General features: G+C 38.4%; 1 protein-coding gene across 5 annotated transcripts; it reads right to left on the bottom strand.

The window, feature by feature from the left end:
* Positions 1–69: 69 nt before the first annotated feature.
* On the bottom strand, positions 70–23,303 carry PPM1K (protein phosphatase, Mg2+/Mn2+ dependent 1K). Of its 5 annotated transcripts, none has more exons than XR_008716961.1 (8): positions 23,123–23,303; positions 16,347–16,860; positions 14,884–14,984; positions 7,937–8,102; positions 7,641–7,785; positions 6,482–6,616; positions 1,714–3,960; positions 70–526 (listed from the first exon to the last, which is right to left on the bottom strand). XR_008716961.1 is itself a non-coding variant. In XM_055588068.1 (7 exons), the coding sequence occupies exons 2-7, from the start codon at positions 16,784–16,786 to the stop codon at positions 3,829–3,831; spliced, it is 1,119 nt and encodes a 372-aa protein (XP_055444043.1). In that variant the 5' UTR covers positions 16,787–16,860; positions 23,123–23,303; the 3' UTR covers positions 70–3,828. The 5 variants fall into 5 exon arrangements, 2 of the variants coding, with proteins under 2 accessions (XP_055444043.1, XP_055444044.1); XR_008716963.1 differs by having other exon boundaries at positions 70–477; XR_008716962.1 differs by having other exon boundaries at positions 70–1,815; positions 3,028–3,960.
* Positions 23,304–27,769: the final 4,466 nt, after the last annotated feature.

Here is a 27,769-nt window from a genome sequence, read left to right as displayed (position 1 = left end):
GGCCACATAATATACTGGAGTGTGTGGATGCCAAACAAACACAGTTGGATTTTAAAAGTGTTTAATGCATGTACTTTATTTAAATGTTTTAAACACTTTTATATGATTTTAGTATGCTTACAGTCATTCTAATTCATACTTTCAAAACAATGGTCAAAGCAGCAATTACATCAACATACTACAGAAGTGCTATATAACCAATTAGTACTTGAGGAAATTATAAAACCAATGTACACAAGAGCACTTTGGCAGAACTTAATTTAGAACACAGCAAGGTGTTAAATTCTATACAGAAATCCAGTGAAGGATGAGTCATTCTTGGAGATGGAACAACATGATGATTTCACAGCCTGGAACGCTCAACAGGACCATCAACGGGCCGTTTCAATAATCTAACAACCAAGGGGAGCTGCCAGAGAGTCAGGCGGTCTCATTCCAGATGCCAAAAGCAACAGGCAGACCATCACAGTTTGGCTTCTAAAGACATGAGTTTTTATTTCTGTTGAACTCATCCAGAGAAGCGAATCTAGTAAATACAATAAAATGTCACCCAACCAAGATTTTATGTCACTTTCCACAGATGCAGGTATATGAACAACTTAAGTACTAAAGGAAAATACAAGTAAGTGTTTGTATTTAAGGGTTCAATACTAAACTTTAACTATCCCTTCCCCCACCCCACCTTGAAGCATTTTCTTATTGTCTATCATATTACCATGAAATTTAATCCTTGTCCTCTCTTTGAAAGGAAACTAAATGTCCTGTTTGATACTGAAAAGTTAACATAGGCCTACTCATTCTCTACCAAGATTCATTAAAAAAATAAAATTCAACTTTTTGAAAAAATAATTTCTATTTAAATTACATGCTAACAATTCTTCAAAGTAAGTAATTTTTTAAATGGAACTTGAGAAATGTTTCCATCATAGAGTATAGAAATTCAAAACTGATTCCACCAAAACTTTTTTTCTCTAGAAAAAAATGCATAAAACTTTGAAGCACTTAACACAAGGGTCTGTAGCAAATGGTTGATAGAAAGCAGGATTCCATTTACACTTGAATATATAAGGTACTTAATTTATACTTGTGGAAAATCACAATGATTTTAAGAATATTTTGCCAAATCGATGATGGCAAATAAAGTTTGGCAACACATTTTAGAAAGATGATTTATATACTACATATAAATGAAAGGCAAACATAAATATGATTGATTTAAGTTTAATTACATTAATATAATTTACACCATACCAATACCCACATGGTAATAGCCACATGGCAAATTCACAGTTATAACTAAAAAAAACTATTTAGAACAGTCGTTTTGTTCCATTATTTGCATAATTTTCAGTAATAGACTTAGAAGCCTAATACATGTATGCTTATCTTTTATGGGTTATTTTATGGGTTACAATAATCTAAAAGTTATACTTTAACATTGTGGCTTAAAAAACAAATATCAGTGTGTTTTTATGCTGTAGTCAAAGCTGACTAGTTTCAGGTTTTAAAAGCTTTCAGGGGGATCAGAGCAAACTCCACCCCAGACCAAGGCCTATGTAGTCTACAGATTCTTCTTTGTCACAGCTGGCAACCCACCCAATGGATCAGTGACTCTTAGACCCTGAACTTGACAACATCACTCCCACCCCTGTTTGTTTAAAGTAAAAGAGAGGAATAGCAAAGTGAAGAATTCAAAACAAAAATAAAACCTACATTTTTAGGAGGTCATCTTGTGCTTCAGAGTTTCTGTTAGCTTCCTAGTTTGGAAACCCTTCATACTCCTAAATGTAGCCTCCATGTTTATGTCCCAGGACCCTATACAGAAAGAGCGAGAAAGTTTTCCAGTCTTCTTAGACCATTTTGGTTCCTCATTTTCCAGGCAATGAATAGAAGACCATATTCTTTCTTGTAATATTTTCCTTTCTTTTACCAAACTTCCTTGAAAAAAAAAAAAACCTTGAAAAATTCCCATACGCTTTTTTCCAAAGGACAATTCCTAACTAATACAGACAGGAAAGCTCAAGATTTATTTTCTTCCATTCCCAAAAAGGTGAGAAGATGTGAATATATTGTGCCCTCTTCCTTCTAATAAGTCTTGAGTAAAACTTAAAGAAGAAAAAAACATCAACCGGAAAACTAAGAGTTTAAATTATATCAACTTTAAAGTTTTGGTATTTCTTTTGTTTCTACAACAAAACTCCACATCTTTCTTAACATTTAAGCATTCTTCTCACATCCTATTATTTTATACGCAAATTACCATATAACAATGTAGCGTCAACATGCTGGTTCTGTTCCTAGGTTTTTCCACATAAGTTACCTACCGCAAAATATCTCCTACGATAATTTTTAACCTATCTGCCAGTAACCATTGGTTCTCCACTACAAAACTTCCCTCAGTTTGTCAAGAGTTCTTAGAGATAAATGTATCAATAATCTACGGCTAACTGGTGAAGGAGCTATGAAAGATTGTTCCCTTTCATTTTCCATTAGTCCAAAATATACATATATACATACACCTACATATAACAAATTTACACTGTCTGCAGAAATAAACTGCTGATATAATTCCATACACATATTTAGGGATTCACATTTTAACAGTAAACTTACACACAGATATAAGGAAATATAGTTTTACACCCCTAAATTACATAGCAAGCTGAAATAGATAATGCTTTAAGATTTATTCTTTCTTATGAGTCTTAGAAAAAGAAGACATAAACCTCAAGCTATGTCTATAGCAATTATCAGTCAATGTGGGATTATCTTTAAGGACAAATTATCCGACTTGCTTACTGTATACAAAAAGTGACATAAACAGACTATATACAGAACACAAAACTTAGGATTAGAGATAACAAATAGAAACTTCATACAAAACACCTGATACTATCAGATGTACTTTGTATAGCTTTGACCAAAGAACTCTTATATTGGACATTCTTTTTCCGATATGAACGAATAGTCACAGCTATATATTAGCTACAGAAAAACAGGAATGAATTGAGTGGGGGCAAGACAGACCTGGGATTTCCCGGGTGTCTCAGAGGTAAAGAATCTTGCCTGCAATGCAGGAGCCGCAGGTTCGATCCCTGGGTCAGGAAGATCCTCTGGAGGAGGGCATGGCGACATAGTCAAGTATTCTTGCCTGGAGAATCCCATGGACAGAGGAGACTGGAGGGCCACAGTCCACAGGGGCACAGAATTAGACATGACTGAAGCAACTTAGTACAGCACACATAGGGGAGACCTGGTGACACAGCTGAAATATCCAAGTGCACTGTAGTCCATATGTATACATTTTAACAGTGTCATGTTAGCCGAATTAATTTCTATTGTATTGTTAAGTTCACCAGTAAGGGATGCAGAATACAAAATATAGTAAACACTTGCAGATAACACATTGAGTAGCCATCAAAATATTGACTAGTTTTGAAGAACTTGAAGGCAAGAACCTGGTCAAATGAATAAAGGTTAGAAATGACCAAAAGAAGCTCACAGCTGCCTAAAAGTTTTAAAAATTAGAAATTAGACACTCAGCAAGTGTATCAAAACCATGTTTCATTTGCTCACTTAACGCAGAGGCTCACTCACAGTATCTGAATTCCACATATTTATTCTGAGTATATACAGTTAGCTGAACATAAATATCACAGGTACTTATGAAAAACTACTATGTAGATGGTTACTAAGTTTATGTTGATTTATGTACTGGTCTAGTGAGTTCTAGGGTCACCACTTACAGTTCACTTTTTAAATCTAATCAGTTTCTTGATACACTCAGTGAAAAACTGTTGCACAGAAACTCCAAGTCCCAGCAAGCAATCAGGCCCATCGTCCACTAGAGGCAAAGCTTCTGCTGAACGAGAAGGTGATTTCAGAGTTCTTGTATTTTCCCCAGGCACCAAAAGGCACTACTACCGCAGTCGTGTTATCTTCAGTACCATATTGTATTGCCTGCAAGGTATGGCAGGAAGGAAGAAATGAACAACGGAAATCAGGATCCGTACAAAAAGAAATCAGCCTTTTCCCAGAAGGCCAAACTAGTTTAATACACAGTTACAAGTTATTTCACAGTGGTTTGTGATTCTTTCCCCAGGTATCAATGCCCACAGTTTAAAATTTTAGATTGTGATAGGATAACTAATGACCCAAAGTAAATACCATTGTAGCAGTTTTGGCAAATTGTACCAGTGAACTAATAAGGTATGAGATATGTAGCTCCTGAAGAAGAAAATACACATAAAGCATTTAGCATAGGGACTAATGCAAGGTTACACACAGATGAGATGGTTGGATGGCATCACTGACTCGGTGGACATGAGTCTGAGCAAGCTCCGGGAGCTGGTGATGGACAGGGAAGCTTGGCATGCTGCAGTCCATGGGGTCGCAAAGAGTCGGACACAACTGAGTGACTGAACTGAACTGAATGAAAGTTTAAGGATTCAGAGAATGTTAGCTCTTACCTAGCAATTCTTCTAGGAATTTAGCTTAAAGAAATTATAACCTAAGAAATGGATGACTTCCCTGGTGATACAGTGGATAAGAATCTGCCTGCCAGTGCATGGGACCTGGGTTCAATCCCTGGTCCAGGAAGATTCCACGTAACATGGAGCACCTAAATCCATCTGCCACAACTACTAAGCCTATGTTCTAGAGCCCATGAGCCACAACTGTTGTGCCTGTGTGCTGCAACGACTGAAGCCTGCACACCTAGAGTCTGTGCTCTGCAAAAGAGAAGCCACCCCAATGAGAAACCCATGCACCACAGTGAAGAATAGGCCCCGCTCACCACAACTAGAGAAAGCTTGTGTGCAGCAATGAAGACCCAATGAAGCCAAAAATAAATAAAATTTAAAAATTAAAAAGAAATGGAAGTATACAAAGATATAAAACTATAAGATAGTTTACTACAGTTCATACAAAATGGAAAATTGGCATAAACTATACTTTCTACAGTAGAATTATAAGTCAATTTTAGGAACAAATGTTTTGTTCCTAAAAACAAAGAAAATTTTTACACAACAGCTTTACTAACAAAGAAAAAAGGTGCAAATTTAAAACACTAAAATTTGATTTTTCCACCTATCAAATTGGCAAGATATTACCTATGATAAGAATTTGGAGAAACTATAAAATATGCCAGTGAAAAGTATAACATGGACAGTATTTCTGGAGGGCAATTTGGCAAGCTTATTAAAAGCTTCAGAATGCTATATATTCTTTTACCTAACAATTTTGCTTTGATGAATTTAACCTAAGAAAGTAATATCTAAAGGAAATAGATGTGCACAAATATATACAGAATGTTTATTATAGAGCTCCCTCTAAAACATGGAAAAGTGAATGTAAACTAAATTAGTTGATTATGGTAAGTATTAAATGAGTAATAGTACTCAGATGAGGGATAGTATGCCCTGGTAAGTTAGAAAATACATATCTTAAGACAAGTGGTTGAAATTAAGAAAGAAGTGGTCATACACAAGAATTGGGTTGTTTCTTAATTTCATGAGCATATATAGTTACCATGTGAATAACTCATGCTTATCGATCTGTTTCCAAGTAAATAATGCTTTTTAAGTAAGATCTTATATCTTAATTCCAAATGTTAGCACTTAAAAGTTTGGGCCACATTTGGCTCCCCGATTGCAAATGTAAAAATTGGGGTGCAAAAATAGCTGTATGTATGAGTTAAAGTGTGCCTCTAATGATTAGTGATGGCTAGAACTTAGAAGAGCTATCTATCCAAATAGAATATTAAAACATGGAAGTTTTACATTTTTTTTTTACACTGGATATTATATAGCTTCCAAATTTTAGCTCTAATTGGCTCACTGACACACCACTCATCCATATACCTTTATGTATTTGTTTTCATGCACCCATTTTTAAAAACAAGAAGTTGATTATGCTATACTGTATGTTTTTTAACCATAGTGTTTTCATATTGGGTATTTACATGGAGCAGTCTAGTTTCAAATCATCTAGTGGTTGGACTAAGAGCTCAGCTATCTGGGTTTGAAGCCCAGTTCTGGAATGTAACAGTGCCTCTGCTCTCCTCCTCTGTAAAGACAAGTTAGTTCTAGCTCCAGCCTCAGAGGGCTACTATGATGATTACATGAGTTAAATACATTTGAACAGAAAAGTGTCTGACACATAGTACTTGCTACTGTTATAATTTACTATTGATGTTACTAACGTTTCAAGATAGGTACAAAGCCAAAAATAAACATAACTCATTTTATTGACAGATTAATTTTACTTAACTACTTGGGAGAACCAGCAAAAAAAAAAATTTTAATTGTTAATACTATGGGGTCAAGTGTAAAATTTACTGTAATACTGAAAGCCAAAACACATGATTTCAAAGAAATCTCCAGACAGTGGCGGCCCCTCTTGGCTGCACCAAGACCTGGACCTGGCTTTGCCCTCTCTTCCCCACTTTGGGATTTTTCTTGCAGAAGCTCTGCTGTGTTACCTGTTCAGTCACTGCATGGGCTGCTTCATTGGGATCGTGGCACTGATTGACAAAGTCACAAATCTCTTGACTGTTCACCATGAAGTTAATTCCATCTGTAGTGAGGACCAGGAAGCTGTCATCAGCATGATGTAGCTGCAATCAGAACCAAACGTATAGAATTACAAACTAGACTTGGCCTTAGAATAATCTTCATAATTCAGTGATTTTATCTGTTTACAGAGTAGTCATCTGTGTTTCAGAACTTATAGACAAACAGAGTGAAAACAGGCCTTCATTTAGGGCAAAAACAGCAACATTTAGCATCAATCATGGAGGACAAACCTAACATTTACTTAGTAACACCATGGAGGAAGAAGCCAGATAGCTAAATGCTGAGAGGCAGCCTAATGTAATGGCTAAGACCTCCTCGGTGTGAAGCCCATCTCTATTTTTCAGCTGGGAAAACATAGGTAAGTTGAACTGTATATGCTCAGATTTGTTTTCTCTGTGTAAAATGGGATAGGAGTGGCTATTTTGAACAGAGCCCAACACATTGTAAACTGCTATAGAAGTATTTGTTAGATGAAATGAACATAAGTGGGATACCTGTAAGACATAAAACTGTTCAATAAATTAACAATCATTTGCTGCCATTACCGGGAGCCTATCCCTATATATAATGTATTAGGTACTAGAGCAGGCTGGGAGTTCTATAGGTAAAGTATCAGTTCACCACTAAGGTATATGCTGGGGGAAGTGCAGTGTAAGGGGGTAATGATTAGTAGCAAGCAGAAGATGTCCTTGAAAGAGGGATGGGGTGATTCTCTGGCTTGGTGAAAAAGGGAAGTCAGGATATCTTCCAAATGATGGTGATGCTGAATGATGAGGTGCTGGTGAGGAAGGGCAGTAAAAACAGGCTTCTAGGCAAATTCCATAGCAGGATGAAACAAAGCCAACACTTCATCATATGTAAGGCCAGGAAAGAAGTATCTTTCTTACTTTATCTGAAAAGTCTATCTTTCCTTCCATTAATCATTTCTTTTTTTTTTTTTTTTTAATCATTTCTTTTTAGAAGTCATACAGGCTTCAATGAAGGCTTCCAAGAAAGCCTGCAGCTGGAGACAATCCTGTGTTCACTCCTTGCCTATGTATCAGGTGTTTGCAAGTCTTTTCTTACCTTAATCCTCTTTGTTTCAGGTTCTGCTATCACACCACTGGTTTTAAGATCCAAATCTCCGAGACTCCTTGTCATTGCAAGTCTGCCGTTCACGTGAGGCTGTCCCAAACTATTCCAAGCTACAAACCCCCCACATTTCTTAATCCTGGTCAAAAAAAGTTAAAAAAGACTATGATGTGATACCCAGAAAACCAAGGGTTAAACTTAAGCATGAAGTCAGTTTAAAATGCAAGGTTTTATTTCTATTTTGAGCTATATACATATCATCCTCATAGAGTGATTAGCGGAAGTGGTACCTTTCTTTCTCGTCTTTTCTTTCTGGAGTGTGGTCGATGGTCAGCTTCATGGGTTTTCCTTTTCTACACAAAATAGCTCGGCTGTCCCCAACACTAGCTATAACCAGTTCAATACCATCTCTCAATAGGGCTACTGTTGCAGTAGTCCCAGAGGTCAGAAGCGTTGCTGCAAATGATGAAGAAGAGTACAAGTCAGTGACAATCAAATGACTGGATCTGGAATGTTTATTACAAAATAAAACACAGGCATGTTAAACTAATGCTGAAATGTATCATTCTAATTTAACTAGAGCTATGCAAATAAAATGCAAATGAACTATGGAAGTAAGAGCATGCAGAAAAAGAAGTATTTAATTCAGTAACAAGGCTCTATGCAAACAGAAAAAGCTGCTAACCTAATCTGGTAAAAAATGCATCACTATCTCCAAATGGCTTCTATTTATATAAAGTAGAACTCAAATTTATCATTCTGACATCTCTGTGTGTACATCAGGTGTCAGGATTAAAAGTAATACATTTTAATTAGATTGGCTAATAAGGCAGAGTGATTTAGGTCTACAGAGCCCATTCAGGCAAGCCAACTTTTCTGTAATCTACGCACTCAACTTTTTTCTTCCATTTCTTACCCCCATCCTATGAAACTATTATCAATTAATAGACTAAGCAAGATATGTCAAGTGTTTCACTGGCTCTTTAAGAATTGTATTTTATATTCTTTCCTTCTATAACTGCTTTAATTTTACAAATGTTCACCAAAAAAAAAAAAGAAATCCTAAAATGATTAAAGGTTCATATTTTTTCCTTGATTATCTTTGTCCTCCCCAGATGTAAAACAAAGTTACAGCCATCATTATATTAGGAGAAAATCTGGAGGGCAGGGAATGAAATTCATTCTAGTTTCCCATAAACTTGGTATAGTTCACACTTCTGGTTGCAGCAGGATCTGAAACAATCAGTCTGTTCCCAAATGCAGGAAAGTACTGCCAAGTGCTGCTCCTGTGGTCACGGCCTGGGCTCAGAGCATTCCAAGAATGTTAATTTCCCCTGACCAATAACAAAATTATATGTAGCTTGGCCTGAGGTCATCGCTGTGTCCTTCATCCAATTCAAAGTGCATTTTTGCATCTTTCTTTAGTTTATTCTAAATTGTCTCCCTAAAGTTCTTCACTATTTGTTGAAATTTTTGAGGGTGCATTGAGCCTTGTCAAAGAGAATACTGTGAAAGTAGACTAAAAAGTAAAGCCAATTGAAAAAATCTAAAAAGATAACAGTTAAAGCAGGTATTATCTTCAGTAACATGGTTGATTCTTTAAAGCATCTAAGTAAAATATTCAGGTGATCATCTAAAGATGATTTTGACGTCAAAGGCAGATTTAAGAAAAATGAAATGCTATTGGCTGATTGAGGCTCAGTCTTTCTTTTTAAAACAGCAGTAATGCATTTGGAAAGATATATATGTATATATTTCCCAATCAATGTATTAAAATGCCTGCTTTAATCAGAAAAGTAAAATGGGGAAAAAAAAGAATAAACCCTGCTTAATCTCCTATATTCATGCTGAATTTACTGAGAAATAGCATTTATAATTGTACTATCTTCCCATTTATCTCTTGATTTTGGAACTGCTGTGCCAAAGTAATATCACTGTGGCAATAGTAAAGTAGATTATATATTGTTATTGTACAACACAAAAGTTTCAGTGTAAGTATCAGTGATGTTTATATTACAAACGTTAAACTGTGAGTTTCATAAAACATTGTATAAGGGAATCTTTACAGTTTAACCACTGTAATCTTTTCAAATGATTAGAAGAGCCTGGTAAGAAAACATAGGCATTTACTCAGATGCTACTTGTCCAGGGAGTTTAATGTTCCTCTCCTTTGTTTAAAATGTAAGTGGCAGCTTTTTTTCCAAGTGTTTTTTAATTGTCTACCTTAAAAGAGTTAATACTTCATAAATGAAAAACTTCAAATTTAGCCATTTAGGATTATAATCCATGGCTCTGCCACCTAGATATTTAAAAGAGTTTGAGTTTTTAACCAACCCAACTTCACAGTTCCAAAATCCCAGGATTTATGGGAAAGTTTTCTAAACAGTGGATTCTGGTTTGCTAAGCATCTAAGAATATAAATATTAAATCAGCATTTAGTTTCATTTAACATTTAACATGGGAGTAAAAATTCTCACTTTTTTCCTTAACAATAAAATTATAAAACTAAGACATCTTTCAATAAGTTCTTAACACTCACTGGACATTTTCTACTGCAAGTCATCTCAACTAATGGGACAAAGAGGATGTGGGAACCTTCCAGTAGTCCAGGCTAGGAACCGCTGGACTCCTTCACCTGGGACAAAATTAAGCAGATCTCTCTTTCCACTGAAGCCCAGCATATAGTGTCCACGGGCTCCAGGTCTAGAGCTGCTGACCAGGCACAGTTCTCTGCCACAAATAACACGCACAGAGGCAAATAGGAAATTCACCCAGGAATTGTGCTCAAACATTACAAACCTGCAACACAGGGGAGGGTAGAGAAAGAGCTGCAAAATAAGGGGAAGGGTTTTTATTTTGGTGAGATTTTCAGTAGCAAATTACATAATATTCCAGGAGATGCCAAGTCAATGATTCCAAAACTCAGTTTGACCAAGTTGATGGTATTTTGTAGTTGAGTCTGTTTTCTTCATCACAGAATAACACTTCTTAGTTTTGTGTCTTCCCAAGGTAGGAAAGCCCATATACAAATGTATGTGCACCAAGACACATATGTGGTGACATACACACAGGCTCAGCCAATTAATCTTAAAGAGTAAATCAGTACCTTTACTGAGTTGAAAAAAATACACTGTAAATTTGTTTGGTATCAGTATCAAAATTGTCCCAGTAACAAAAGGGAAATCCATGGGTAGAGCACTGAATAATTTGTATCTGACAAGCATACTAGAGAGGATATAAACTACAGTATACTACCAAATTGCTAGGATTAAAATATAAATCAAAAGGAATCAAAGCACCTCCTATACCAGATATAAGGAGTAGCTTATTTGTTAATGGTAAATGCAGGGATTTTAGGATCTAGATGGTATTTCCTGAATAGAATGATTAATTTAATTGTTTAAATAAAAGCTAGCAAGGCTCTTGAGTGCTAAAAAATGTTTACAATTTTATGTAATTCATAAAATGGGAGTTTCTGCAGCTCTCTCTTTCCCCCAGTGTTGCAGGTCAATATATCAAAAGAAAAAATGATCAAGACTTTGAATGGCAACATAAAGAATCAAGCTGTACTTTTCTAAGTATAACCTCCCCCACCTAGAAATTATTCAACTGTGTCAACAATATGGATAAACAAATACAGTTTCAATATTTACCAAAATGATGTTCTAAACATGAATGAATCATAAACACTAAATCAGAGGAACGAGTTGAAGCAGTAACAGCACAATAAGAGTATCTCTCCAATGCTGTCCCTATTTTTTGCTTTTGGCTGCCTCCAACATAACAAGGGTAATCAAACACATTGCATTTCTCATACTGGTTATTTTTTAGTTTAATTCTTCCATAAAGAGATCAAATAATACGAAGAGCAGGGAAGTTTGCAACAAGACTCACAATACTGCCACCAACGTCTCCCACTCTGAACATCAGAGCATCTTCTCTCTTTGATCCATTTGTCTCTTGGGGACCTTTGTTGCTTTCAAATCTTAAGTAATCTAGAAACACTTTGAAGAGTTTATTGGATATATAGGATATCATCTAAGTTTTCTACCATCTGGTTTAAGTGACAGTTTGTCCATTAAACAATAAACTAATGGGCAGACATCATTTGAACTTACTGGCTGATTTCATTAGCTGTAAAAATACACATGACTGGTATAAAATGAATACAAAATATTCAAAGATGATGATGAAATTAGCTATTTGTAAATAAGGGTAAATTCAAAATGCATCTACAACAAATCAATAAAGATAGCCAGCAATTTCTTAAGGGCTACTTCTTGATAAATGGTATTCTGATTTTATTCTCCTCAAACTACCCTCATTTAAAACTGAAATAGTAAATATTTTAAATGCTAATGAGAAAGCTTGAAGTATTTTATGCAGATATGACAGCTTTAGATGAGAGTCTTAAAAAGATGAGTATGTTTTATTGTCGCCTTATTATTTTCACTTTCTTTTGAGAAAGCTAATAGTATGACATGGGGCACTCCTCCCTACCTGAAATTCCACCATTAGTGATTCATTCCTAAGGTTTAACCAATCTCTTTTCAGGTTTCCTTACTCAAAATTCAAATCCCCCCAAAAGTGGTAACACATAAAAATATATACATTAAATAATTTAGTTAAATTGGCTGTAGGACAGTCAAGTTATAAGTTATAATTACTTTGGTGATAAAGAGTAAGCAACGGAGATTAGTTTAGTCCAAATAATTATTGAGTACTTTTCAGACTCTATGCAGAATGTTGAACACTAGAAATTCAAAAATGAATAAGCCATGGTCCCTACCCTCAAGCTGCTCACAGAAAGGGTTCAGTGAGGCCAAGTGGAGCTGATGCTAAAAGAAAAGGTGAAAGAAATTGGAGAGGGCAAACTGCACTTCTTCACAATTTTATTTAACTAGCACTGGTCCTACCCACAGCTGTGCCAAAAAGAATATTATCTACTCTTATAATACTGATACTGCTTCAGTTCTACTAAAAAGTTAAAAAAAAATTTTTAATTTAAATAATAATTCTGAAGTGGTACATGTTCTTTTTAAATCCACAAATTGAAAAGTTTAGTATATTTGATAAAATAAGCCCCAAATATCAAAAGCCAATTTTTGAAATCTTTGAAAGCCTGGCAACTGATTAAGAATAAATTTCAAAATTGTTCTCAAAATACTTATTTAAAAAAAGAAAACCACAGAGACTAATTGACCTATAAGAATACATCCAAAATAAAATTCAAGGACAATGTCATAATAGATTCTTTTTTTTCTTTTAGTAGTACGCTAACCATCATTCTGTCATGCTCCATTATACTTGTAAGCAAATTGCCATTAAATGAAAAACAAACTTTAGAATATCTTATGAAAGTTCTGAGATCATTAACTCAAAAATTATGACAGAGGAACTAAGTTTAAATGAATACATTTTCATTTAATTATTAGAAATGAAGAACTATTTTATTCATTCCTTTGCACAACTAAATTGATGTGAGAAAGGTGTCTGTAGAAAATTTCTTTTAAAATAGCAAGTTAGATCAATTCTCTCCCTAAATTCAAAATTCCCTTTAACTGCAATTTATTATTTCATAAATGAAAGGAGTCCTCTCACATTTTATACCAAATCTATCACTATTTTAAGCATTTTTATCAATTAGATCCTGCACAAAGGGCTGACTACACCCATGAAAGGTTAATGGTTTTTTATTGTTGGCCACCATTTCCAAGATACACTTGAACATTCCTTTCTGAAAACCTTGCCCAGTGAGCTCTACCTGTTTACACAACAGCTGGGGCACACCACCTGCACTACAGCCGATAAACTTCATGGTGTGAGATACAGCCGACCTGCTTATAAATGAAATAAGAGCATACCAATATTCAGAGTTACAAAAATAAAACTATAAGAAAGTGTTTTCATGTCCTCTTCACCTTCGTATGTTTTACCCATTAGGAACAAGAACAGAATCTTATGCTAAAACCTACCCTCTCTCACCTCTTATTTTCACAAGCTCAGGAGCCAGTTGGAAGGGGAAAAACGTCCAAAGGAATGAAAGAGAGAAAATGGACCTAAGTAATCTACAAATGAGAAAATAAATCCTTGAACAATGAGAGTGGACTCTAAAGCTTTTCGGAGAAGTATGACAGTGATAAAGGTCTTGAAAAAGAGGAGGAAAGTGTCTTAAGATGGCAAATGAAGCCATCCTAGAGTCATCCTAATACTCATCATTAAATATGCCCATGAGAGAGGCCACAGTGGGTGCCAGGAAAATCCCAGCCCTAACTCTCCAACTGACCTTTTATCTCTCTCTGAGTTTCAGTTCCTTATCTGTAAAATGGGGAGAATTTCCAGCCCTACACACTCCAACTGAAAATTACAAAGATAACATTGCTGTGGTGAGCTTTGACCTCCTTTAAACAAGAGGATGAACAAAAGACAGATGAATATTATTGCATGATTCATTTTAAAATCAGTTATGAGGTCTATATGCACACATTTTAATGGTTTGCTGTAGAAGCGTTAAAAAATTATGAGCAATAAATTTGGGGGCCAGCTAGCTAGAAAACATTAGCTACATTTTCATGAAATGGTTTAATAAATTTAGTCAAAATCAGAGACATTTGTCTTTCAAAATATAAAGACATCCAGTACACAAATTCTAAAATTCAGCTGTTATAGTCTTGTGTTTTACAAATAAAAACAAAAATGTCAACTAGTTACCATAGGAAAGCTGCAAGATCAAGCTTTTTTAAGAAGTGGAAGAAAAAAATATCTTCCTTCTAATTTCACAAAGTAGTGCATATTAACCATTGTCCTTTTGAGGACCAATTAGCAATTTTCTTGTCTGGACAACTACTCTCTGAGATTACCCTGTAGCAAATTTCAATAGTCGTTCATCAGATTCCTCTAAAAAACAAAAACAATAAACCCTCTCATAGTACATGCCTCTTGTTCATAAAATGAACAGATTTTTTTTAATGTTTAATCTTTTTAAAATCAAAATTCAACATCAGATCTATTTTGGAGCTTCAATTTCTAAAACAACCTCTAATATGTTTCATTTAAATGTGAGATACTACCCCTAGTTTGGATTCCAAACAACATTCAAAATGATTATTTAAAAAGTCATTTTCAATGTAAGCATCCTTACAATAAATATTAAAATTCCCACCCCTGAAAGGCTTAAATTGTTTCCTTCTTACCCCAAATTCCCAAGGACTTTAAGGAATGAGATTGTTTTACTTACCATCAGCAGATAGGTGGGCGTGCCTTGCAAAGGTTTTATCTATTTCAAGAAAAGCCAAGGTCAACACAGTTTCCAAGTTCTCCTCCTTAGGAAGCAAATCCCTTCAGGGAGAGAAAAAAAGAGGCCGATCACTTTACAATAGGTTTCCTGCCTTCCTCTTTGTCCCTCCAGCTAACAGAGTCACTCCATACAATGGACCTCCAAGGTTTGCCCTTCAGATGCTTGCGTGTGGGAGTCTTTGCAACTATACGGACCAAAGCCCACCAGGCTCCTCTGTCCATAGGATTCTCCAAGAATACTGGAGCGGGTTGCCATTTCCTCCTCCAAGGAATCTTCCTGACCCAGGGATCCAACCCACATCCCTTAAGTCTCCTGCATTGGCAGGTGGGTTCTTTACCTCTAGAGCCACCTGGGAAGCCTTTCAGATGCTTACGATCCACATATTAATAAATCAAATTGAGAAAGAATCAGGCCCAGAGATAAGTTCTAAAAATAATAAAATAAAAGCCTAAGTCTCCAGTCTAAAGATACTAATCCTCACCATCATAATCCTGAGTAGTCAAGAATTCCTTTATATTAAATTAAGCCACTGAGTTCCTTCGTGGAATAAGGCAAAATATACATAAATCAATTGATGAACAGTATGAATAACTATAGGGACTTCCCTGGTGGCTCAGATGGTTAAGCGTCTGTCTACAATGTGGGAGACCTGGGTTCGATCCCCGGGTCAGGAAGGTCCCTGGAGAAGGAAATGGCAATCCACTCCAGTATTATTGCCTGGAAAATCCAATGCACAGAGGAGCCTGGTAGGCTACAGTCCAGGGGGTCACAAAGAGTCAGACACGACTGAGCTATCTTCTTCACCATGAATAACTATGCTTGGGAAGAACAGTCACATGGTCGTAACTCTTACATGTTCTCCCCCTCTTTTAATTCTAGAAGTAGTGTGATACTCAAAAATATGTAAATATTGACTGTAGTAAATAAACTTTTTAAAGAGCTCCAAAACACCCTCATTAAAAGCATTTTCCCCATATTTTTGCCAATCATCTAAAGCTATTTTCAACAAGTATTCAAAGCTATTTATACCACTTTAAAAAATAATTACTATTTATTGAAGCACTAAGTGCCATGCACAGGGAGAAGTAAGTGCTTCTCATAGATTCTCATAGTACATGAGATCATGTACTTTATTATGTGAATTCCCTTGAAATGATCACAAGTGCTGTAGATTCTGGTCAACGCTCTCACCAAGAGAGTGGTTAAAACATACACATTTCTGAAATGGTAATACTCATCAGCAATTAATGGCATGCTTGAGCTACTGCTTGTTCATAAACAATAGTATGAAAGCAATCAAATAACTACCTTAACAGTGGCTGTCTCAGCCAAAAGGTGAAAGTTTAAACAGGAAGGATTAGGCAAACTGCAAAGAGTGAAAATCATTGTATCATTGTACGTACAGGATGCATTTCTCCATGTGGGTATGACAGAAATCGGCCGCTGCAGGTCCACCGTGGCCATCATACACCGCAAAGTATAGGACCTCATTGGTCAGCTGAGCAAAGCCAAACCGGTCTTCATTCTCTTTCCGTTTGCCAATCTGTGATGCGCTGCCCACGTTCTGCAAGCTGACTTTGGGAATTGGCTTGCCATACTTAATGCTGGGTGGCAACAGAATTGGCTCCTCCAGGCGGTTATCCCAGATGCCAAAATTATCCCAGGTAGCTGGTCGGCCACTACCTTCAGGATCAAAGCGAGACCATCTCGGCTCTGAAGTGGAGCTGTGGCACGTGGGCGTCACCCACCTGTCATCCTGCAGACTGCGGGCTCTGAGCAGCACTCTCCTTCTCACCTGGTTCCCACCACTTCTTACCAAAGTAAGTAAGGCAGCTGTTGACATAACTCCAGAGGGCTCGGGAATGAGAGAAAGGTCAATGGAACAATAATGGGATGCCTTCCAGAAAAATGATGCAACTGAGTAGAAAGAGAGACAGAGACACTCCATCAGTAATTTCAAATACAATTGATATATCATTAGATATTACCAAGAATGAAGTCTGTAAAGAAAGTGGCACTTAACAGCCTACTCCTGAGAATAGTGGTTCAAAAATGAATCGATTTACCTACCCCACCCACTCACAATGTTTTAATTCTATAAAAACTTGACAGTGTGCACAGATCACATAGAAGAAGTGCTTCTACATCTTTAACCTACAATCACCTGGGGATCTGGTTAAAATGTAGATTCTGATTCAGTCTGCCGGGTGGTGCCTGAGATGCTGTATTTCAGACCACCTCCCTGGTGATGCCGAGCTGCAGTTCTGGCAGGCCCACACTTTTGATTAGGGAGAATACAGAAAACAGGTGTAAATAAATAGTCTTCCCTTCATCAACTTCATTGCTCTGAAGAAAAGGCGGAGCAAATATTAACAATAACAAAGTCTCTTACAAGAGTAGAAATTAGAAAAAAAATAACTGGTTATTAGAATATTTACTGTCGTGGGAGTGTGTAATTTCCTCAGTTCTGTCTCATCATAACAAAAAATTGAAGCCATGGACATTAAAGCCCTCGGACAGACCGTGTCTCAGCTCTTGGGACAGATCAGTGTTAACAGCTCTCGGACAGATCAGTGTTACAGCTCTGTGTTACAGCTCAGTTTTATTTAGAAAATAAAAGAAAATACATCCTAGAGGCATGAGGGCATGCCGACCCAAAAGATGCAAAGAGAAGAGAGAGAGAGAGACCCCCAGCCCTTTAGGCTCCTCTTTTTATATGTTTTTTCTCCTCCCCCCAGGGCTGCCCTATGTAAATTGGGCTAGCCAGAAGTGCTGTTTGTTCTACCTGAGGTCCTCACTCCAGTCCTCGGACCTTCCTTTGTTCTACTTTCCGGGCTTTTCCCTTCCTTGTCTTTTAGTCACCACCAATCTGGACTCCTTTTTACCTATTCTAACTACCTAACATTATGATAGTTCTGTACTCAGAGAGTGCCCAAGTTTTAGCATAGATACAATCTAGGATATCAGTTCTGTTTGTTTTAAGGTTTCTCAACTTATTGAACTTTACATATTCTATTACTCTGGTTAATATAAACTGGCTCATGCAAACACCCACCAGAGGCACAAAGAAAAAGTAACTCTGATGTGTGTGATCTCAGAGATTAGGGGAAACTGCATTTATGACAAGCAGTCTTTTTATGAGCCACCGATCTATGCATTTACATTAACATCTGAGGCTCATCCGAATGTCTCCCCTGGCTGTTGGCTGGGGGAATTCCTATACCCCTGCAGGAAGGACTGTGTTGCTGGCAGTTTGCATACAAGTAAGGTTTAAGCAGAAATTCATCTCCAAAGTATTTCATTCTATTACTTTATGAATTAAAAACCAACTTGAAAAAATAGCATAATATCAACATTTGATAATGCCAGTGGAGGGTATACAGGTGTTATATTATTCTTAATTGTATGTTTGAATTATCTCTCTATAAGAAATAAATTTGAAAAAAATGTATCTCCCCAAAAGGCACAATCACACACACAATAAAAGCCCAGCTTGAGTGCATCTATAAGAAAATGTATTACAGATTTTAAACAATCATTTTCAAACAAATTTTTGGAAATCAATCTAGTTATGTATAGGAAGAACCATTAGTCCTTTCAGTAAGTAAATAGAAGTAGAAGGAAAGGATGAGGTTCCAAAGAATGCCATTGTAAATCTAAGCAATGGAAGACATATGAGCGCAGCCTTCTAAGAATTTAGAATGAAGATGGCCTCCCAAATAATTAACAGGTCATGAAAGACTTAGGAGGCTGCTCCTTCTTGGCCTTTTAGTTAACATCATGTATTAGAGTCTGAAACTCACTTCTTTTGCATTATTGGGGGTAGAGGAGACACAGTACCTCTTTATCAAGTATCAAAGAGAAACAATGCATTCCATTACCAAAATAAAAAGAAAAGTTTATTCCTTTGGTTCTGTTTGAAGGTTGTATTTTATTCCAAAACAAAAACTGTGTCAAATAAAGGTGAACTTGTAGAGAACTTTCAAAAGTGTAATACCATCTTGCAAGTAAGAGAACTAAGTACTAATTCTTGATGGAGATAATTCACAAAGCAGCTTTGCATTATAGGAAAAATAAAACTTTAAATGTTTATCAGAAAACATTCACATTTGAAGAGTACACCAGAAATTAGCAAAGTACTATTATTCTCTTGGCTTCAATCTGAAAGCATGTATACCATACTCAGCCTTGGGTCATTTTGCAGTCACACATGTACTTTAAACAAGAGTTCTAGAATTACAAACTAATAAATACTGAATAGTTTCCCTGCAGCTCTTCTAGGATACTCTTGTCATTTCTCACTCTCTCCTCCGAATGAACAGAGCTGCATTCACATGAGGCAATATGCATCTACTGTAAACATTACTTAAGAATGAAAAATGCAGGTTGAGCAGTTTCTTTAAGCCTACATAAACTAAAATCAGTCCTCAACTTGTCCTCCTTCCTCATTCCTTATCTGCACAATCATCTCAGAAAGTAAGCAGAATAGTCACAGGAAAATATTTACTTTAAGGCATATTATCGGCTATTGGCATACATGAAGCATAACCCAGTTCACCAGTTTACAAAACTAGGTCAGCATCATTTATGCAAGCAAGGGAGTGTCTAAAGAAGTGGTTCCATCTCCTTTGTAAACGAAATTATACTAATCTCCATGTTCCCAAGGAAACAGTTCAAAGAGGACTTTGTTCCCAAGCTAATTAATAACTCTGAATTAAACTTACACATCAAGAAGTTTCCTTCAGAGCTTCAAACTACCAATCAGCCGCTATTGCCACTCCCCTCCCCTAGCTCTCCAGATGCCCATGGAAATGATTAGACACTGATTAGCAGGAAGAATTTATAATGTGGGGGAAAAAACAAAAGTCTTAAAAAAAAATCAGTGTTCTTTATAACAGAAAGAGCTGAGAACAAATTGATAAATACCTAAAAAATCTTTTATTGTCAGTTGAAGAATTAAAAATTGGCATGTGTTTATCTTTCTGCAAGCCAAAAATAGTTATTCAGGAACCCTTTATGTCAGTCTCTCAATCAGAGATCAAACCTAGCTTATTTTCCTTTTAACAGTTATATTCAATCTTTGAAAGTCAAAGTAACCCAAAAGAGTCAAAGGGCACAAGTAATTCTGCTTGAAAGCCATTTGAAGACACAAAATGTCAAAGCAAAATTTAAATGAACTAAGAGCCCAAGAACACATTACGTGACACACCATATTCTACTAGCAAAAATACTTTCCTTTTTCACATTAATTTGTGTGACCAGGCCTTCATCTTCCTCTGACTCAATGCTTTGGTTAATCTGATTAAAGTATCAGATTCTGACACAGAACTCTATTGAACAAAGTTGACTCCTGATTTAATAATATTGACTAGCAGGGGGGATTCTCAGAAAAGAGGGTTAAATGAAATAAGTTGAGAGTCCGCAAGAGTAGACATTGAGATTCCACAAAAGAGTGCTGGTTAAAAAGCCACAGCCTGAGTGTAGGAAATCTCAAGTGAAAAGCATCAGGAAAAGGAAAAAATGCATTTGGTAAACTTCTGAGGTATACACTTCGTTTAAAAATAATAGCAGTAGGAGATCCAACCAGTCCATCCTAAAGAAGATCAGTCCTGGGTGTTCACTGGAAGGACTGATGCTGAAGCTGAAACTCCAATACTTTGGCCACCTCATGCGAAGAGTTGACTCATTGGAAAAGACTCTGATGCTGGGAGTGATTGGGGGCAGGAGGAGAAGGAGATGACAGAGGATAAGATGGCTAGATGGCGTCACCGACTCAATGGACATGAGTTTGGGTAAACTCCGGGAGCTGGTGAGGGACAGGGAGGCCTGGCGTGCTGCGATTCATGGGGTCGCAAAGAACTGGACACGACTGAGCGACTTAACGGAACTGAACTGAGTGGTGAAGAAAAGCCACATATACCACTACAAGACTGCTATGCCAATTTTATACTTTCATCTTATTCCAATTTTATAATCCTGCAATGATTTAAATACCTCAGAGCTGGCCAAATGTATTTTTGGAATAGGGAGGCATTCACGGTCCCTGGCAGGAGGGTGCACTTGGGATTTGAGTTAAACTGCTCTTGACTGCTGAAAGCAGGTCAAAAGGGCAGTTTATTGATGTCATATTAAGCACATGCCAAAATTACTCAGGAGTTCTAAGGATCAGTACTGCTCAAACCTGCTTAGCTTTATATTTCTAGCAAAAATGTTTAAGAATGTATTCATATCTGCCCATTATAAAGTGGCACTCATGTATCTTCATTATCAACAACTTCCACAATGGAAACACAGGTAATTTTAATATTCTTAGAATGTTTCTTTAATGACTCTACCAAAAAAAACAACCAATTTATCACAATAAATTCAAATATTATAGAAGCCTCCAGAATGTATCTCAGGAAATTTGGACTCCAGTATCCTCTTTATCAGTACCCTGCTAGGAGGAAGGGAAAGAAAATGTACTAGTCTAAATGAAGGAAAAAACAAAACCAACAAAAGAAACCCCGAATGACTCCCCTTATGTTTGACCTGAACATATGTTTAGATGTGCAAACTGAGAAAAGAACAAGGGAGCAATGAAAAGTATTCATTATTCTAATTCCATAAATATTTTTTAAAACATTTCAGTTAACATGGATACAACTCACAGAACCATGTTCCAAACCTTCATTTAAGAAGAATTTTCCAGAACAACTAAGTATAAGGTGTGTATTTTTCATTTCCTCTATAGTACCTAATACAGTGTTGACATCTACACATTAAATTTTCAGTAAATTTAATTTTTTTTTTAAAAAAGGAGAATTTTCCTTTACATTCTATGCCACATCACTAACATCTCTCCCCTCTTCCTTCCTCTTCTCTTAAGACTCGAGTCAAGTAGGTGCTTGAGTTGGTGGTCAATAGAAAGTGACTAAGGTTGCAAGAAAAAAAATCTTGAAAAATTATAACTGATATATTTTATTACACAGTGGAGTATTTTTTTCCTAGGCTAAGACACCACTGTTATCTTTCAAGACCATTACAATCTGTCACCTTAGTTACTCATTCTGAAACCGCGGACAACCTCATTCTTTCCTCCGCACAGGCGAAGGGGGTGCAAAAGACTGAAGAGGCCTTGCTGCACATTTCCAGACTGAAGCTCAGAAAGGCCGGTGGAACTTTAGAGACTCCAAATTCCCTGGCTATTGCCACCCGGAGCCTCGTCTTTGTCACCTCCCGTGAAATCTCTAATCTACAGAAAGCGGCTGCTAAAAAAGACATCAAGGGCCAGAAGGCCTTGAGATTACAATGCTCTTTTGGCAAAGCAAAACCCACGTCCTCAGATCGACACCAACCAGGGCTCTGCATCTTTCTCTGCTCCGATCCCCTGAAAAGCTCACCCTTGGACAGTTTGGGATCCTGGGCTTGGCTGGCTGGCCGTGACAGATGAATGACCAGGGCGAAACACGGCACGAAACACACCCTCCGGCCGGCGCAGCCCGCGGGCACTGCAGATGGCTGGGTTCCCTCCAGCACTTTCCGCCGCCTTGTCTCCGCCTCTCAACCACCCTCGCTGCGTACAGATTCCGGGTGTCGCCACGTCTCCCTCAGCCCGACCGGCGCTGCACCGGCGAGGAGGCGCTGACACTCGCAGCATCCTCCGGCCCGCAGGTTGAGGCGGGGCGGGGGGCGACTCGAGGCTTCGCTGAAGGGAAGCGCGGGCTGGGAGCCCCTTCCTTCCCTCTATCAGTTCAATTCAGTCGCTCAGTCGTGTCTGACTCTGCGACCCTATGGACTGCAGCACGCCAGCCGTCGTTCCTTCCAAGTTCCATTCCCTCTTTCCATCTCGGTCCAGCACATTCACCGGCAGGAGCCTCCAGCCTTCCGGCCAAGTTCAGGCGGAACGTAAAATCTCCGCAGAAAATGCCAGCAGCGGGTGGCTCAGCCGAGGTGGGCCCCGCCCCGACATGCTGCTCCAGACCTCGAAACGGAAGAAAGCTGTGCACAGCGAACCCAGACAGTGACCGCTGGGCATGCACTGAAGGGGCTGGAGAAATTAAACCGACATTTCCCCTCCTCTCCCTGGAGAACCCGTTTACTCTCCATTCCGCGGATGGGGAGCAATGGGACATGCCCCCTCCTGTAAATAATACTATAAACGGTTAACATAAATGAAGTGCACTCTCCAACCTCTTACCTCGTGATGGCAATATCCCTGGAAAATGTTCAATTAGCTAATGGAGGGCGGGAGAGGAGTTTTCTGTAAATAAGACTGCCTTCTCCGATGTTTTCAATCTCTGAAGCAAGCAGTTAGAACAGCCACTGGCTCAATCTGCTGGAAATTCTTGAGAATTTTTCGCCCGCAGTAGACCAAGTAGAGAGGGGGGAAGTCTGTTCCCGCTGACTGACGGCAGCTCCAACCAACCCACGCTTCACGAGGCGGCGCGCCCGCGGCCCGGCCCTTATTCGCAGCCAATCACAGGTTCCGACAGGACCGTGCCTCCCCGCTAGAACAGTTTGACTTGGCTGACTTGCAGCAGCTCACAGCAGAGCGACGTCGACTTGGGCCAGTCGTGGCTTGTGGGGATGCCCGCCCTCCCGAAGGCCGTGGCGCGCAAACCAACGAGGGAACGCCTCAGCAGTAGACGAGAAATTTGGTACCTCGCCATAGGATTGAAGAGAGGTGGTGTTGTGTCGATTGGGACAATAGAGCGGTAGTTATGACAACTAGGAGCAAGAACGGAATGCCAGCACTTAGCACTTTGCAGGGCAAAGGTATTGAAAGGCATCAGGTTTCATTGCTATTCTTTGAAACATTCACAGTAAACCGTTCTTCCTGACTGAGCAGGCAGGCATCTCATGATCGCTTGAGAATGTTTTTTGGTTTTTTTACTTTTTTTTTTTTTTTTTTGGCTGCGCCCCACAGGTTGTGAGATCTTGGTTCCCTGACCACGGGTGGAACCCCTTGTCCCCAATAGTGGAGCGATAGTCCTAACCACTGAACCGCCAGGAAATTCTCATTGAGAATGTTGATTCTTTCATTTGACAAGTATAGGCATTGATATTTGTTTAGGGAGGACCTTTGAATACCTGGCACTGGGATATAATCTTGAAGCAAATAGACATGATAGTCGCCTTCATAAAGCTGCCAGTCTAATTGAGGAGGAAGAGGGAGAAGACAAACAGGTAAACAAGCCAATAAAATAATAACAAATTATCACAAGGAATGAAATAGACAAGGTGTGGGTATAGAGAATAATTGGAGGTTGAAGTTAGATAGGGAGGAAGTAAGAACTTTATTACATTTAAAGGAAAAGTGAGAAGATCAGTCCAGCCATGGAACCTGGAAAGAGATGACTGTTCTGGGCAGAAAAGACACAGAGCAAATGTCCTGAGGTGGGACAGCTTGACATTTTGGGAGAACAGAAAGAAGGCTAGTGTGGCTCTAGTTTAGAGGGAGAGCGAGAGCAGCATGACAGAAGGAGAGAGGTAGACAGAGGCCTGCTGATGTAACCAAGACTTGGAGTTTCCTTTATATTTCAAATTTAATGAGACTCTATTGAGGCATTTTAGGAAAAGAAGCAAAAGAATCTGGTTTAGACTGTAAATCATTTTGGTTAATGTGCAGAGAACAGGCAGAATAGGGTATTGGGAGACTGGTTAGGAGACTAAATCAGAAGAGCTTCAAGGGGGGAGATGATGACCTGGTTTATTGCAGCCATGAAATTAAAGGACGCTTACTCCTTGGAAGGAAAGTTATGACCAATCTAGATAGCATATTCAAAAGCAGAGACATTACTTTGTCAACAAAGGTCCGTTGGACTTCCTGATGTTCCAGCTAGTTTTAGAAAAGGCAGAGGAACAAGAGATCAAATTGCCAACATCCGCTGGATCATAGAAAAAGCAAGAGAGTTCCAGAAAAACATCTATTTCTGCTTTATTGACTATGCCAAAGCCTTTGACTGTGTGGATCACAATAAACTGTGGAAAATTCTGAAAGAGATGGGAATACCAGACCACCTGACCTGCCTCTTGAGAAATTTGTATGCAGGTCAGGAAGCAACAGTTAGAACTGGACATGGAACAACAGACTGGTTCCAAATAGGAAAAGGAGTTCGTCAAGGCTGTATACTGTCACCCTGTTTATTTAACTTATATGCAGAGTACATCATGAGAAACGCTGGACTGGAAGAAACACAAGCTGGAATCAAGATTGCCGGGAGAAATATCAATAACCTCAGATATGCAGATGATACCACCCTTATGGCAGAAAGTGAAGAGGAACTCAAAAGCCTCTTGATGAAAGTGAAAGAGGAGAGTGAAAAAGTTGGCTTAAAGCTCAACATTCAGAAAACGAAGATCATGGCATCCAGTCCCCTCACTTCATGGGAAATAGATGGGGAAACAGTGGAAACAGTGTCAGACTTTATTTTTCTAGGCTCCAAAATCACTGCAGATGGTGACTGCAGCCATGAAATTAAAAGACACTTACTCCTTGGAAGGAAAGTTATGACCAACCTAGATAGCATATTCTAAAGCAGAGACATTACTTTGTCACAAAGGTTCGTCTAGTCAAGGCTATGGTTTTTCCTGTGGTCATGTATGGATGTGAGAGTTGGACTGTGAAGAAGGCTGAGCCCTGAAGAATTGATGCTTTTGAACTGTGGTGTTGGAGAAGACTCTTGAGAGTCCCTTGGACTGCAAGGAGATCCAACCAGTCCATTGTGAAGGAGATCAGCCCTGGGATTTCTTTGGAAGGAATGATGCTAAAGCTGAAACTCCAGTACTTTGGCCACCTCATGTGAAGAGTTGACACATTGGAAAAGACTCTAATGCTGGGAGGGATTGGGGGCAGGAGGAGAAGGGGACGACAGAGGATGAGATGGCTGGATGGCATCACTGACTCGATGGACGTGAGTCTGAGTGAACTCTGGGAGCTGGTGATGGACAGGGAGGCCTGGAGTGCTGCGATTCATGGGGTCGCAAAGAGTTGGACACGACTGAGCGACTGAACTCAACTGAACTGTTGGAGAAGACTCTTGAGAGTCCCTTGGACTGCAAGGAGCTCCAACCAGTCCATTCTAAAGGAGATCAGTCCTGAGTGTTATTTGGAAGGACTGATGCTAAAACTGAAACTCCAATACTTTGGCCACCTCATGCAAAGAGTTGACTCATTGGAAAAGACTCTGATGCTGGGATGGATTGGGGGCAGGAGGAGAAGGGGACGACAGAGGATGAGATGGCTGGATGGTGTCACCGACTCAATGGACATGAGTTTGGGTGAACTCTGGGAGTTGGTGATGGACAGGGAGGCCTGGTGTACTGCAGTTCATGGGGTGGCAAAGAGTCAGACACGACTGAGTGACTGAACTGAAACCTATGGTGATTCCACTGGAGGTAAAGAAAAGCTGAGAGACTGAAGATTTTAAAGATAAATTATTATTATTAGCTACATCTTTTTACTGTGATAGACTGTAAACCACAGTCATATTGTTTTAATGTATTGGGTAGCCCGGTCCCAGGACAACTGTTTTGAATCCAATTCATTGAGTATTCTCTTTAGAGAGTGATTCTGTTTTCATGGGCTACATGCAGTTTTCTTTTTTAAAACCTTTTATTGCCATCAGGGAAGGCAATCTTATTTACAGAAAGCCCCTCTCCCACCATGTTTGTATGTATATCCATATATCCAGACATATATCTTAAGAGTATATGTACGCTAAGTCGCTCAGTCGTGTCCAACTCTTTGTGACCCCATGAACTGAAGCGCTAGGCCACCAGTCTCCTCTGTCCAGGGATTTCCCAGGCAAGAATACTGGAGTAGATTACCATGCCCTTCTCTAGGGGCTCTTCCTGACCCAGGGATCAAACTCTCATCTCTTACATCTCCTGCATTGGCAGGTGGGTTCTTTACCACTAGGGCCAGCTGAGAAGTCTCTAAGTGTATACAGCTCAGTGAATTTTCACAATCTGAACACACCTGTGTAGCCACTACCCAGATCAAGAAACAAAACCTTATTTCCATCAAGGGACTCTGTCATACTGCCTTCCAGTCATTGCCTATCCTGACTTCCAACACCATAGATTAGTTTTGCCTCTTTTTGGACTAGATATATATAGAATCATAAAGTATGCATTCTTTCGTGCTTGACTTCTTTACTCAACTTTATGAGATCTTTCCATATAGTTGTCGATTATTGATGTTATTTCATTCTATAAGTGTACCTTTGAATTTACCTTTCTGATGGATGTTAGGGTAGGTTTCAGTTTGGAGCTATTATAGATAGTGTTACTATAAACATACTAGTACATATCTTTTGGCCTTTTCTTTTGATGGAACATTTTGGTGGCTGAGTTTTAAATACAATTAAGTTATTTTTGAATCTGTTCATCAGTAACGTAGTACTATATATTTCAATATCTCAAACATATAAACACCAGATTATGAAGGACTTTGCTCTCACAAATGTGAAAACTTTTGGCAACAAGAACTGCTGATGTGAGAAATTTTAAGTTTGGAAGTCTAAAACATCTGGAATTACATTTGCCATTTTGACCTTCTTTTTAAGCAGTCACAAACTACATGTCCAGGATTTGAGAACATCACGACTTTGCTACATCTTTTTACTGTAATGGACTGTAAACCACAGTCATATGATAAGCAAGGTCAGTTAGGCTGTCCTGAAGAATGTGCAAATGTTTGGTACTAACACAGTCCTTGGCCTTGTATTTGAAAATCATATCATTCTTTATCCTACCACAGTTGTTTAGGAACAAAGCCAGCAATTTACTTCTTTTGAATTATATATTTCTGCTCTTTGACTCTCTGAAGCATGGGAAGAGA

Source organism: Bubalus kerabau, chromosome 7 (assembly GCF_029407905.1).
Source record: "Bubalus kerabau isolate K-KA32 ecotype Philippines breed swamp buffalo chromosome 7, PCC_UOA_SB_1v2, whole genome shotgun sequence".
NCBI classification, from domain to species: Eukaryota; Metazoa; Chordata; class Mammalia; order Artiodactyla; family Bovidae; genus Bubalus; species Bubalus kerabau.
The sequence above is the reverse complement of the archived record's forward strand: the minus strand, read 5'-3'. Positions and strand labels throughout refer to the sequence as shown.

Bases quoted from the DNA above. Each gene is read 5' to 3' on its own strand.
- PPM1K (XM_055588068.1), bottom strand. From the start codon at position 16,786: ATGTCAACAGCTGCCTTACTTACTTTGGTAAGAAGTGGTGGGAACCAG. The intron at 8,103-14,883 runs GTAAGTAAAACA...CATCATTTGCAG, and splicing joins CGCCCACCTATCTGCTGATG to CAACGCTTCTGACCTCTGGG. The intron at 3,961-6,481 runs GTAACACAGCAG...CATACCTTGCAG, and splicing joins CCCATGCAGTGACTGAACAG to GCAATACAATATGGTACTGA.